General features: G+C 37.2%; 1 protein-coding gene across 1 annotated transcript; it reads right to left on the bottom strand.

Annotated features, from left to right (window-relative positions):
* Positions 1 to 1,122: 1,122 nt before the first annotated feature.
* On the bottom strand, positions 1,123 to 8,365 carry LOC127851233 (probable protein phosphatase CG10417). The gene is made up of 5 exons (XM_052384848.1): positions 8,112 to 8,365; positions 7,686 to 7,761; positions 5,442 to 5,639; positions 4,009 to 4,188; positions 1,123 to 1,757 (listed from the first exon to the last, which is right to left on the bottom strand). The coding sequence occupies exons 1-5, from the start codon at positions 8,220 to 8,222 to the stop codon at positions 1,123 to 1,125; spliced, it is 1,200 nt and encodes a 399-aa protein (XP_052240808.1). The 5' UTR covers positions 8,223 to 8,365.
* Positions 8,366 to 13,690: the final 5,325 nt, after the last annotated feature.

The raw sequence follows: 13,690 nt of genomic DNA, 5'->3' as shown, positions 1-13,690 counted from the left end.
TAAGTTTTGCGGACAACACTCAACGCACTTGTACTTAGCCCAGTTTTATATAATATTCTGCTTAGGCAATGAAAACAAGGCTATTGTCAAGCAATATGGTCCCCTACCGGCTCCAAAATTTTTCAGAAATTCCACCATTTTCAGAATTTATTTTTTATTTTTTTGGTTGCCATAGCAACCACAATTTTTGACGTAGGAACAAAATGAAATGACGTGCATAATGTCCATATTGCCATCTATCCATGTTTCTAGTTTCATTAAAAAATATTTAGAACTTTCAAAGTTATCGCAGGATCCAGAAAAGTTTGACAGACAGACTCACAGACAGACAGAAGGACACACAGAGCGCAAACCATAAGTCCCCTCCGGTGAAACCGGTAGGGGACAATTAAGTGTCACATGTCAAAAGTGCAAAGTTGCTGCACAGATAGGATTGTTCTCATTGTAAATATTGACAGCATCCTTCCCACAGTGCATACAGACTGTATCAGTGTCTAACCTGTCATCTTCCTCCACATAATCTTCCTCATCGTCACTATCATCATCATCGCTGTCATCATCATCTTCACTGTCATAGTCCTCCCAGTCCTCTTCACCCTTGGGCTTGTCAATACTTGATGACCCTGACCCTCCTGCCTGTAACCGAAAACAGAAGCAGAATTAAGCGCCGCTATAAAAAACAAACTGCCAACCTCATCATAGAAAAGTAGCTGTCTCTTTTTTCTATGGTACAATTCAAAAGACAAAACACAACCAGAGCTTTTACATGAATTAGACTTAAACCCCACATTTCTTGGTCTGCTTTGTTCAAGGGCAAATAACTATTTATGTAGGTCACTGTTGATGAGAACCCCTTTAAACTTCATGGTAATGACATACTTGAAGTTTCAATTTAACAGCTTGAAAAATTTCATCTCCTTATCCAGCTAGATATAAGTTGAACGTTATAGTATTGGAAACACTTTTAGTCTCAATTTTTAAGTATTGAAAGCAAAAACAAAACAGCACCAATTAATCAATTTGTCAAAACTTAGTGATTTTTCCCTATGCAAAAGACCCATTCCCAAAATGGTAACCAAACACTGAGAGTGAGTATGTTCCCAACCAGAAGGGATATAAAATTTACTGTATAGAACTTTGAAAACATTTCATTATTTCCATTCTTGTAATCACCTTCACCCCTGATCGTGATGGCCCCTCACTGGACCCCGACGGTCCCTCCACCTCCCCTGTCTGTCCTTCCCCAAGCCCAGAGGTCTCAGCTGGACTGGAGGAGCTACCTGACCCGGACGGGCCTGGCGCAGAACACGCCCCAGACCCAGAGTTCCCAGGCTCAACTGAGCTCGAGCTTGAACATCCCTGATCTGCTTCAGAGGACAAAGGTTTTTGTACAGTCAAAACATCAGATGAACTGTCCGGCTCTGTACTGGAGCCTGCTTTATCATGATTGTCTGTGTTGCTTTTAGCACTTCTAACAATTTTACTGTCCTCCGCCTCCATACACTCGTTTGTTTCACCATTCGATATTTTGCTATGCTTTGAGTCACTACAATCTTTATTAGAATTGTTCTTATTTTGCTCTGTGTTTGTGCTATCAGGTTCACTGTCTGATTTCACTTTGGCCTCTCTCAGTTCCTTCTCTACGTTCAGGTTATTGTCGTTATCTGGTTGTTCACTATCCAGCCTGTTGGCCAGATTTGTGGCCAAAGGGTCTGCAGCACTATTGTTGGAGTCTGCTTCAGAGCCATTCGAGCTACCTACAAAATGAACAAACAATATCCAATACACCAAAAACAAGAAGACAGTAGTTTTGTTTTCATTAACTGCTAGAGCTTTTTACCTAATATAATTAATAAAACTTACCCCTTAAAATTGTTTCACTAAATATAAAATCCAGCTCTTATGTTCTGTATTATTTAATATAGGTCTTTATTGATGAACTCTGTCGACACACATCTGCTTCTTTTGTGCCGTCGCTAGCTTTTTGTGAGGACTTTGTGGAAAGGTACTGGATTCTTAGGGAGGATATTTTTAAACTGTGTGTACATTTTCTATCACTTAAAACAACAATTTAAGCATATTCAAAACAAATGCATTCAAATTTATTTGTTGTAAAACAGTGTTTTTCACCATTTTGGGAATGGGGCCCAGTCCTTTTGAATTGGGAAAAATCGCGGCATTTTGACCTAAGTTGGGAAAATAGTGTTGTTGTTTATTTTCTAACAATGCTTCAACAAAGAGAATAAAAGTGTTTTAAATATTAAATTTAATTAATTGTAGCTTGTGGAGCTGGATGGGAGATTAACTAGATGTTGATAAAAAAATCTTTTTTTTTTAAACCTTCAATTGGGAATTTTAAGGGCCCATTTGGGAAAAATGTGAACTTTTTTTCATTTGGGAATGGGGCCGGATACTGGTCCCGATTTGCACAAAAAATAAAAATAATAAAATGTTGTCACACTGACTTAAAACATCTACATTGAAAGGATCTTATAATTTTGGGCCGAAAAGTAAATTATTTTTTACTTATGCGTTACTTCTGATGCGAGGAAATTTTCCAATTGCATCATTTGGTTTCACCTTAATTCTCCCAATTAGTTGATCTGAGGTGTTTTTTTATAAATATTTTATAACACTTGGTGCCAGGGTTGGCACCAATCGACCGCCCCCGGTTTTAACCGGCGGTTTTTACCGGTTAAAACCGCCCCGGTCAATACTCCCGAAGTGGTCATTACTTGTCAATGCTGGTCGATTGATCTTAACCCCCAATTTTGATTAATATTCCATGCCTGATTAAACAATATTGATAGTATAAATTAAGCAGACATGTTGCCAATAATGTCTTAAGCTATTAATACCCACTCTTTTATACCTGTTCATGCAATTTGTAGGCCAATGTCTCAACATTTTGCAAATTAGTCAAAGTTGGTCAATTGGATTTTTCTGTTTGATTGAACTTTTTTTCAATTCTAATGAATTATGAATGCTCAGATAAGCATGTGCTTGATTCAACAAGAACCTGTTAATCACTGTGTATGAGTTGTTCATCATGCCCTACTTTCCCCACAGTCTTCTCACCTATACAGGTTGGGGCATCCAAAACTGATAATAGGGCCTTAAATGGCACCTTTTTGACACGACCCTTACTAATGTAATGTATTCTTGCCTAGATTTCTTTAAATACTTTCAAACAAAATAGTGAAAAATCTTTTATTTTCAATTAATATAAAAATACAAAACATAATTAGAAATAATTATTAAAAATAAAAAAAAAATATTGAAAAGAAGAGTCTAGAGTAGATCCACAATTGGAAAACATTATTTGTTGTCAAAATCAAAAACTTTGATTGCTTATTCATTTGAATACCAATTGAACTTTAAAATATGAAAGGAAAAAAAACCCTCTTAATACAGAAAGGAGACATGTTAGAAGAAACTATTAAATGAGTGCCTTAGTCCTTATGTATTTGATAAACAATAAAGAAGTAATTTTTTACAGCTTTAAAGATTTTTTTACAATAAATAACTCAAAAAAGTTTATTAATTACAGAATAAAATTCTTGATTTAATATCAAATAGCTCCTTTGTGATGTTAAAATGCTTCAACTTTCAATCGACCAGTATTGACCAGTAATGGCCAGTAATAACCAGTATTGAACGGTTTTTACCGGGTATTGACAACCGGCCCGGTCAATACTCAATTGACCGGTCAATATGCCAACCCTGCTTGAAGTTGGTGCTTTACTGCTTATGAGGCTCAGTTCTTGAATCTTACTTATTTGTTCAGTTTATAGAGAAGACTTCCCTGTTAGGGGAAAAATCTTTCAAATTCTACTGCCTTGAAATTTAACTAACTTGTACATGTACCAGGCAAATGGCACGCTGGTCATGACGTCACGAATACTGGTTTTCATATATTTAACTATATAGTGGGGACGAAATAAACATACCCCATGAGATTTGCACCCAGAGCATTAATATGGATGAATACATTATAAACAAGCTAACCTGCGTTGGAAGTTGACTGCTTTGGCCTGAGCATGGGTGAGGGGTGTTTATCCTTGGCCATGAGACGAGCCTTCTGAGGCAAGGCTGCGGCCCCGGAGTATCGGGCCATGAGCTCCTCTAGGGGCATGTTGGCCTCGGCAACCACCAAGTCACGCTCAGACCGACCCATGCCCTCTTCATCTAAAGGTGAGAAACACAACCAGATTGTTGTAGAAACAGGAATAGATTGTAGAAGGAATTAGTAGTTTTATTTGCAAACTCATTCACTATTTCCTGAGGAAATCTAATATGTCTGTAACAAATTAATATTAAGCATGTAGCAATGATTTTTTTCCACAAACGTAATTGTAATTCAGGTTTTTTCCCTTCTTTGTGACCCGCCGAAAAATGGCCCGTTCCCCTCGGATTATTTTTCCCCTCAGCAGGTAAATATTCCCCCAGATTTCACCCCCCCCCCCAAAAAAAAAAACAACAACAAAATAATAAAAAATTCATGATTTTATTAATTTCATGAAGATTGAACAATATATGTAGCCTCTAGAGTGTTAGAAGGTTTTACTAAAGCGATATATAGCCATATAAGGAAAAATGCCCCTCCCCCTGGTGGCCACGTTTTTTAAGCAACCGAAACCATTTTCAAACTCATTTAAGATATCACTGGGACAAATCTTCTGACCAAGTTTCATGAAGATTGGAAAATAAATGATGCCTCTGGAGTGTTAACAAGGTTTTACTTTAGCCAAGAAGGAAAAATGCCCCGCCCCCTGGCGGCCATGTTTTTCAACCAACTGGCATCATTTTTAAACTGGTCCAAGATATTATTGGGATGAATCTTCTGACCAAGTTTCATGAAGATCGGACAATAAATGTGGCCTCTAGAGTGTTAACAAGATTTTACTATAGCCATATATAGCCATAATTATTAGGTAAGCCCCACCCCTTGGCAGCCATGTTTTTCAAGCAAACGTAACCACTTTCGAACTCATGCAAGATATCATTGAGACCAATCTCCTGACCAAATTTCATGAAGATTGGACAATAAATGTGGCCTCTAGAGTGTTAACAAGGCAAATGTTGACGCCGCACGACGGACTCCGCACAAAAGGCCATTACAAAAGCTCACCATGAGCACATTGTGCTCAGGTGAGCTAAAAAAAAAGGCGCCATTTGGTTTGGACAGTTAGCTGATCATTATCAGTGTTTCACTAATTGATATTCAAAGGTCAAAACAACAGCCCCAGTTAAAGGCAATATGAGTAACTGATCAAAAGATGCCAGGCCCTTATCAGCCTTGGAACAATCATGGTGACAGATGAAAGAGCCAGAACAGCCAGGTATCCAGCTGTTCAGCCCTGGATACAACACTATGGATAAAAGACTGTCTAATGGTAGCATTTTGATTTCTTCATGCTAGCTGCTACAACACAACCCACCTTCAACCACATCTTCATCGTTCTCATCGACTCCAGCAAGCACTTTCAATGCCTGTATGACCTTCTCATCTTTCAGTGTCAGGTCAAACCCCAGAAATGCCTTTTGCAGAGCTTCATCAAGCTGACCCTCACGATACAACTCCAGTGTCCGCAGGAACTCTGGGAAGTGGGCTGCCGCATACTGGGCCACCTCGGAACCTGCATCACATGAAACATACACAAGATTTGCTCTTGACGGTGAATATTTTAGGTGTCAATGTTTCTTATTTGGTAAATATATTTTTTGTTTATGAATGCACATAATACAGTGAATTTTTTTCACCCAATTGGGAACGGGTCTGGTACCCATGCCATTGGGAATTTTTAGCGTCGTGAAATCACCAAATTGGGAAAAAATGAGTCGCGAAATCTACCAATTGGGTAAAATCAAGTTGTGAATTGTACCAATTGAAGAATGGTATTTGAATGACGTTGTTTAACTTTTGTCAGCTTTAAATGACACAGGAGAGCAACAAACTTTTATTCACAGTCTTGCACAAGCAACAACATGCTATCGGAACACAGATTGTTACAGACAGAGTTCTCTGTTTTTATCTGCTTTAAATATATCAAGATCAGAGCTCTCAATAAGAGCTGGCCGCCGGCCAAATCAGCCGTTTGAAATCAGATTTTGGCCGGTTGAAATTCGCTCAGTTTTGGAAAATCGGCAATTGAATATTCGAAATTTGCAAGTCTTTTCGGTAATTTGTACACTATTTGCTATTAAGCAAAGACGTTTTTTCATTATCTCCCTTAACGCATTACAACAACAACAATGAAAAGGCGCATATTGGAATCACATGTTGAGTTAAAATTTTACAAAAGTAATAAAGAGCTTTTTCCATTTATTTTCATTAAGTTAAAAAAAATAAAATTCATAAAATGCACACAAAAATGCTCAAATTTAAGTGCCTGGTTGACCACTAAAATAGCCATAAAATGGCCCAAAATGCAGGAAATCAAGTGCTCAATTTTAAAATTTTCAGGGGGAGCATGCCTACCGGACTCCCCTAGTAGGCCTGTAGTTTCACATTTGGGCCTGTTGGCTCAAAAGTTATTGAGAATCCTGAAAGAATGGCATCTTTCTGGGCTGATGAGTGTCCACACACCCCCAGGCTGCATAGCCTTATCAGAGCACTAAGTGTGAAAATTTTTGTTGGGGAGTGGGTGGAGGAAACAGAGGCCAAACTTTTACAAAGCCAAAATCGCTTAACGATTTGCTTTTGACTTCACTAGGCTTTAGTTTCCTTCTGTAATACTTACTGTTGTGACTCATGGTGAATATTGCCAAAAGCGTAAGAAAATTCAGACTGGTCAGCGCCCTCACACTACTTTGGGGGAAGGGGTCCGCAGCCCTTAGTATGGGGAATTTTCACGGCGTTTCCCTTTTTGGGGGATTTTTTAACTTACTCTCTCATTATTACATTTGTACATGTTTGCACTATATTCATTGCATTTTTCATAATTTAGTATGTTTGAAAAGATTAAATTGAAATAGAATTGAGATATAATAATCATGAGACAAATCTTTTTATTAAAAAAATAAAAATATATTTTTTTAGGGGGAATTTTTCCTTCCTAAAGGGGAAAAAGTATACTTTTCAGGTGGGGGACTGCCGCCGAAATTCGGCGGCAGATTTGATAGATTGAGGGCCCTGCTGGTTTATATATTGCAATAACATACACGTATTTAATGTACGAATGAAATGTTAAATGTTTAAATCAGTCGATAATTGAGAAATCAAATGGGCCGCAAGTTAAAACAGTCTCGAAATACGTCAAGTTGGCATTTTTGGGGATTGTTTACTAGATTTTGATTTGTATTTTTTATATTTTTTTCGGAAATGGGGATGGGTCTGGTTCATTTTGGGAACAGGTCTGTAGGTCATTGGGAACGGGTCCGTTTACCGGCCCCGTCCAAAAAAGGAAAAAAAACACTGTAATGTAGCTATCAATCATATGAATTCCTTCATATGGTGGTCTTACTGCTAGTAATTTTCATAAAATATCTCTAACTTATACAAATGCCAATATTATTACTTTTAGTGTAAGAATGTAAAGTTGTTATCAACACATCATAAAATTAAAGGAAATATTAAACTCAAACGATAAGCATACATTGTGTAAACAATGTTGATTAATTTATAAAGCCCTTTTTCAATCACATCTTATAAATATTTGTTAACTTCAAATGAACACTAATACCTCCATGCCCATCATACACAGCAAACATTGATGTTTTGGTTTCAGGATCAAAATCGCTGATACAGTTGTGAGCATCCTGTAATAAAGGACTTCAATGAGATACTTGTGATATGATTTCAAAACAAAAGGAATATCATCGAAATGTAATATCCGAATACTTTCTGTGCAATCTTCGTCACAACCATTTCAACACATACTAAATGAATTAAGTTTGGCAACAAACGCTAAATATGTTTAGGCATTTTAAGAAATTTTGCAAAATTATGACTGATCAGAAATCATTTTCCTTGATGCAAAGTTTAACAGTCGACTTTTCAGCCTCACAGTTCAATAAAACTAGCATCAGGAAACGTATTGCGTTGTGAAAATAATTGTAATGATAATTTGATATGACAAGACCATGGTAAACGTGTAGATTTAACGAACCTCTTGTGTCATTCGCCAACCCTGCATTGAAGACGCTCCATAAACATAGTTTGAGCATTTCTCATCGACTGACACTTTATCAGTTATGGGTGACGACAAATATACACCCATAATTCCAGATAGACTTAAGTTTTCCTACAAATAGATTGGTATTTTGGTAGTTATCATTCACGTGGGTTTCGTTATATCATTTCGCGGCTTATTGCTATCGGTCACGTGACAGTGGTTTTCCGAGGTTTTAATGACCCTAAAGAGAAAATCTAAATCAAAGAAACAATAACAGGAAAGCGTCCTTTTTTCTCGATCACCGCTACGCTTGAAGTCCGGTGGATGGAAAGGATGGTCTTCCGTATAGCCTCCAGCTGTCTGTACAGCATTTCCTGGAGGCGTACAGGTTCATACCATACATCATTTGTTGTATTGTGTCCTGTATCAATGGGCCACTGACAATGATGGTCGTGTGCTTTTACTGCTAGCTCTATGTATAATTTGTGATCCTATCTTTTCACACGTTTATTTTTTTTCAATCGACATTATTGTCATGTATTATTGAACGTTATATGTGTATAATGTATTTATCATAAGATGTATTGTGAAATGTATCAATTTAGGTATTCCGGTAATTTCAGAATAATTAGATGTTTCGTGTAATATGTCTCAATGTAGATTCTATATAGATATAATGTTCTAGATATATCATTACATGTATCATGTACTGTATTAATCATAGTATGGTATTGTGTCAGATCATGAGGACTGTATTCATATTACTCTACTTCCAAAGTTCTAAAGTATAATCAGTATGTCTTCCTGATTTCCCGCCCCCCCCCCTCTCCCAGCATGTCTCGTAATATTTTTGGCATTGTTAATTCTTAAAACAATTTAAACCTGTTTACTGAAATTATTTAACAGAAGGTTCAAACATGGATGACATTTGTTAAGCAAATTTCAGTGAACAACAACAAAACCTTTATTATTAGTGGAGTTCTTCCCTTTGTTTATTTCATAATTTTTAACTTGTACATGCGTACACCTCAAAACTACATACTGAAGGTAACAAATATCAGTCTTGATCATGCAAATTGTCAGGGGCATAGCTAGATGAAAATGATGTGTACGCAATTTAAAATGCCTGTAGCATTGGCGAGGTGCGAAGCGCTAAGACGGTGGAGTGTGTGGGAGGGGGGGGATTCTCCCTCTCACCAGGGCCCGTGGTATGGAGGGTCTCCCCAAGAATTGTTTTTGTACAGAAGACGCCATTTGGTGGCATCTTACTCGTTTGTTTGTTTTTTTAACAATATTTTGAAGTCGCCGAGACCCAGTCAGAGTTCTTTGATTTATTTATTTTATAGTGCAAAACGTCATTTTCAACAGTACCGGTATTTCAGTTTTATAGCGGCGGTCTGAGTACCTGATATCTCCTCGGGAACAGAGAAAATAATTCACAGGCATTTACAGGCAAACACAACATAAAGTTTTATGTCACATCGAGTAATGAGGTTTTAGAATATTCTATAAGCATGTAAGAACTCGAACAGTTTGGGCTATCAATTCACAAGGTGCAATGTAACCAATCCGTAATAAGCCCGGACCTTGTTGACCAATGGAAATTACATGTAAATTTTATGTAAATTAACCTTAAATGCAGTGTTTTAGTTAGTAGTGGCAGTCTGCGGATAGGTCTGAAAGGAACTTTGAGATTTGTCACGTCTTCTTGACGTGGCGGCCATGTTTGCCGCCGCGCTGTAAAATTATATTTCATGAACATTAGCAAGCGTTGTGTTAGGAAATATTCAACAGAAATAAATCTCGATGAAAACAGAAATGAACTTTGGTTGTTACTGTGTGTTCACAATGTGTAATTACGTGACACTAAGTTATGTTTTACCCCTCGCATGGTGTTGAAGAAACGTTCAGCTGTAGCGGTTGACACAGGCATGTAACCATATAATTTAAGTGTAGCAAAGATCCATGAGTAAATGTGTTTGTTCATTGAATTCAGAGTCTCTTGGAGATCAGTCTTTGGATTACCCTGTCCCGTCCATTTTGTCCTCCATCTAAAATAAGAGTCCATTCCTAATTATCAAAATCGTCTTATGCAGAATTCTGATTTGGCAAATGCAAATTTGATATAAACAATGCATTCGTAAGAACAAGTTTATAAGAGTTAACCATGTCGGTAAGCAGTCAGTGGGTTTGGAAGTATAGTGTGTAGTGCCGGTGAGAAAATACCAGGATGCACGGATAGGTTTACTGAACGCTATTATATAACTGAAATACTGTTGAAACGGAGTAAACAACAATCCAATCAAATCTAGAGCATACGACAACAGGAGATTTATTCAATTCAATTAGATCAAGCCGACAGGACTGAAGAGTACAGGATACCGTTAGTGCCATCGTGGTAACACATTAAAATCCAGAGGGCGACAATGCGATAGTACGATGGCGACAATGCGATGGTATGATGACGACAGTGCGACAATACAATAGCGACAGTGCGATAGCACGATGGCGAAAATGCGACAGTGCGATAATACGATGACGACAGTCCAATAATACGATGACGACAGTTCGACAGTAAGATGGCGACAATGCGACCATGCGATAGTACGATGGCGACAATACGATGACGACAGTGCGACAATACGATGGCGACATAGCGATAGTGCGATTACGACCATGCGATGATACGATGGCGACAGTACGATATGACTATCGCATTGTCGCCATCGTACTAGTGCACTGTCGCCATCGTATTGTCGCACTGTCGAATTGTCGTTATCGTTCTGTCGCCCTCTGGATTGTAATGTGTAACCACGATGGTCCTAACGGTATTCCGTAGAAGAGCCTATAGGCTATAATCATTATATCGTTTGGTTGCGTTGCATGACGTCTCGTAATTCAACTTTCCCAGAATTTTACATTCTAGGACAAGTTTAAAATAGTGATGGCGATATGGCCCTGTATATTTATTCCATGGTCACAGAGCAGTGATACACGCGGATCGATATCGGACCGGAGATCGATGTCGCCTCAAACCGGTCCGATATGATTTAAGCCGGGCCGATATTACAGTTGTAAACAAAATCCGCCATTAAAGTTCTAAACACATAGCGTGGCTGATTATGCAGTGTTTATTTACATTTTTCAAGCAACGGGTCTTTTACGTCATACGTATACATTCAAAAATTTACGAGTCTCATAGTGTGAAAATGAAAAATTTGAAAAATTTAATGAATCCCCTGCCAGTTGTATGAGTATAGGACTCGGGATCAGCTCAACAAAGGAGACACTGATGACGTTACGTTTGATGAATCTGATCTGGGTGAGGGAAAACAAATATTCTTTGAAACGAAGACCTCTTTAAGGCTTTAATGCATGGTTCTGTCGTGACTGTAAATCCCTTGTTTACAGTTTATCAATGAGCTGCTTCTGATGTAAGTTGTACCTAGTCAAATTGATTAAAAAGGTATTGGTCTTTGAAATAACTATATCAGCTAAAATCAGATAATATCTTTCGAGATCGTTAACATTATATTATATAAATAATTGAAATGAAGTAATTTAGATCTATATTCCTAATTTTGACAATTGGTTTAATTGAAGAGCTTATGATCTGAAGTTGTGAGTTCGTATCCACGAAACCCTTTGTTTTTATGTTATTGTGTTTATGTAATTATAATTTAATTGAAAATTTAGATATTTTGATTAAAACTATCTTGATGTGTAATTAACAGGTTTTTGCGCAAGAGATTAGGGCCGGGAAGTGATATCGGCCCTTTCCATGATATCCGCCCTTTGGCCGATTACACGGTAACGGACCATTATATCACTTCCCGACCGTCATCACTCGTGTAATAACCTCTAATGACAATTAATGTAAAAGCAGTCAGAAAGTCGTTTTATCATTCGGAAGTGCCGTAGATCTTCTTATTAGAAAATACAAAGATTGGATATACTAGGCAATTTATGATAGGCCTACATCTGTTGGTAGACTTACCTGCGAAGACAATGGTTCGAAAAAAGATGTAAATGATTTATAATATATCAGCATTGTAACGGACCTTGCAGGGAAACTGTAAGATTGAGCTATACTCCAGGTTTTCGTAAATACTTTATTTCGTCGGTCAACATGCAGTCCGACAAAATATCTGGGTATGGTAGTGAAACTTGTTTGTTTTTGGAGGACTTCATTTTGATGCAGAGGTTATGTGAGCGTATGACGTAATTGTACAAATGACGTCACCAATAAATCAAACAGAGACAATTATTACAGATTGTATATAATAAGAATGCAATACTGCTCCAGCAGCTCGAGTTTCACTTTTACATTACCTGCTCTACGAGCTGTAATCACATCACCACCAATCAGTTTTAAAATTCCGCGCCATATACATTGTCTCAAATAACTCCGATTGTTCAATGTGTAAGCAACTGTGTTTTTGCGTACAGGTTGCTACGCCCCTGATTGTTTTTTCATGGTTGCCATAAAAGTGTTTGTATAGCAATTGTGTGGGAGTCCAATCATATTAAATGCTATATGTGAAAGTTGTAATGTATAATTCAAATAATACATAAGAAATCAATGAATTGAAGACAAATGATTCATGTCCATAATAATCTTTAATTTGTAAATGCAAAAAACAACATACAAAGGACATAACAATTTCATTCATCTGCGCGCCTGACGAGTGATTTTAGTGTCAGGACAAACAGAAATTCTTGCTGTAATCTGAGCACAAGCGCATTTTTTTATAATATTTTGAAATATTGATGACTTATGTTACACACAATATTGAACTGCAAAATTTAATTCATGTAAAAACAAGAAAGAACGATATTGTTTATTTAACCCATTAATGCCTAGTGTCTAGAAAAAAGCAAACAGCGTTGACCCAGATGAGACGCCGCATGATGCGGCCTCTCATCAGGGTCTGCGCTGTTAGCTGAAAGGAATTTCTGTAAAAAATATTTTAAATATAGAACTAAATATACTAGACATCCCTATTTTGTAAATAAATTGATCCAATTTAGAAGGATGGGAGAGTACACTAGGCATAAATGGGTTAACAAGCCCTACTTTCACACAGGACCAGAACAAAACATACTAGGACAAGAGCAACATGACTGGAACTTGTACAACAAGACGAGTGTCTTTAAATACAATTATTGTGCCCTGCGTACAAACAATATACAATAATACTTATTAAAACCCCCCAAACATTTGCAGAGTGGACGGGCTGATCAAGGAAGACACTTTATGCACATGTGCCTTGTTTTGCCAGAGTGCCACTCATATAGTGCTGAACTTAAATGGGAAGTCTCAGATTAGTCACAATTGACCAAATTTAACTTTTTAAATTTTATTTAAAATAGATACAGATAAGTATTATTATTTAAATTCAATTATTTAAAAAAGTCAATATTGTATTATGTATAGTCAAATTACTGTAGTTTGAAAGTAATACAAATAATGCTACACAAAACGTAAGTCAGTTTTAAAGTTTGCTCTGGCTACTGCCAGCGCTAACAAGATTACATTCCTATTGTATCTTACAATAAAACAAAATGTAAAC

The sequence above is a fragment of the Dreissena polymorpha genome, chromosome 11, assembly GCF_020536995.1.
Source record: "Dreissena polymorpha isolate Duluth1 chromosome 11, UMN_Dpol_1.0, whole genome shotgun sequence".
Taxonomy (NCBI): domain Eukaryota; kingdom Metazoa; phylum Mollusca; class Bivalvia; order Myida; family Dreissenidae; genus Dreissena; species Dreissena polymorpha.
Note: the sequence above shows the minus strand (reverse complement) of the source record. Positions and strands in the feature narration are given on the sequence as shown.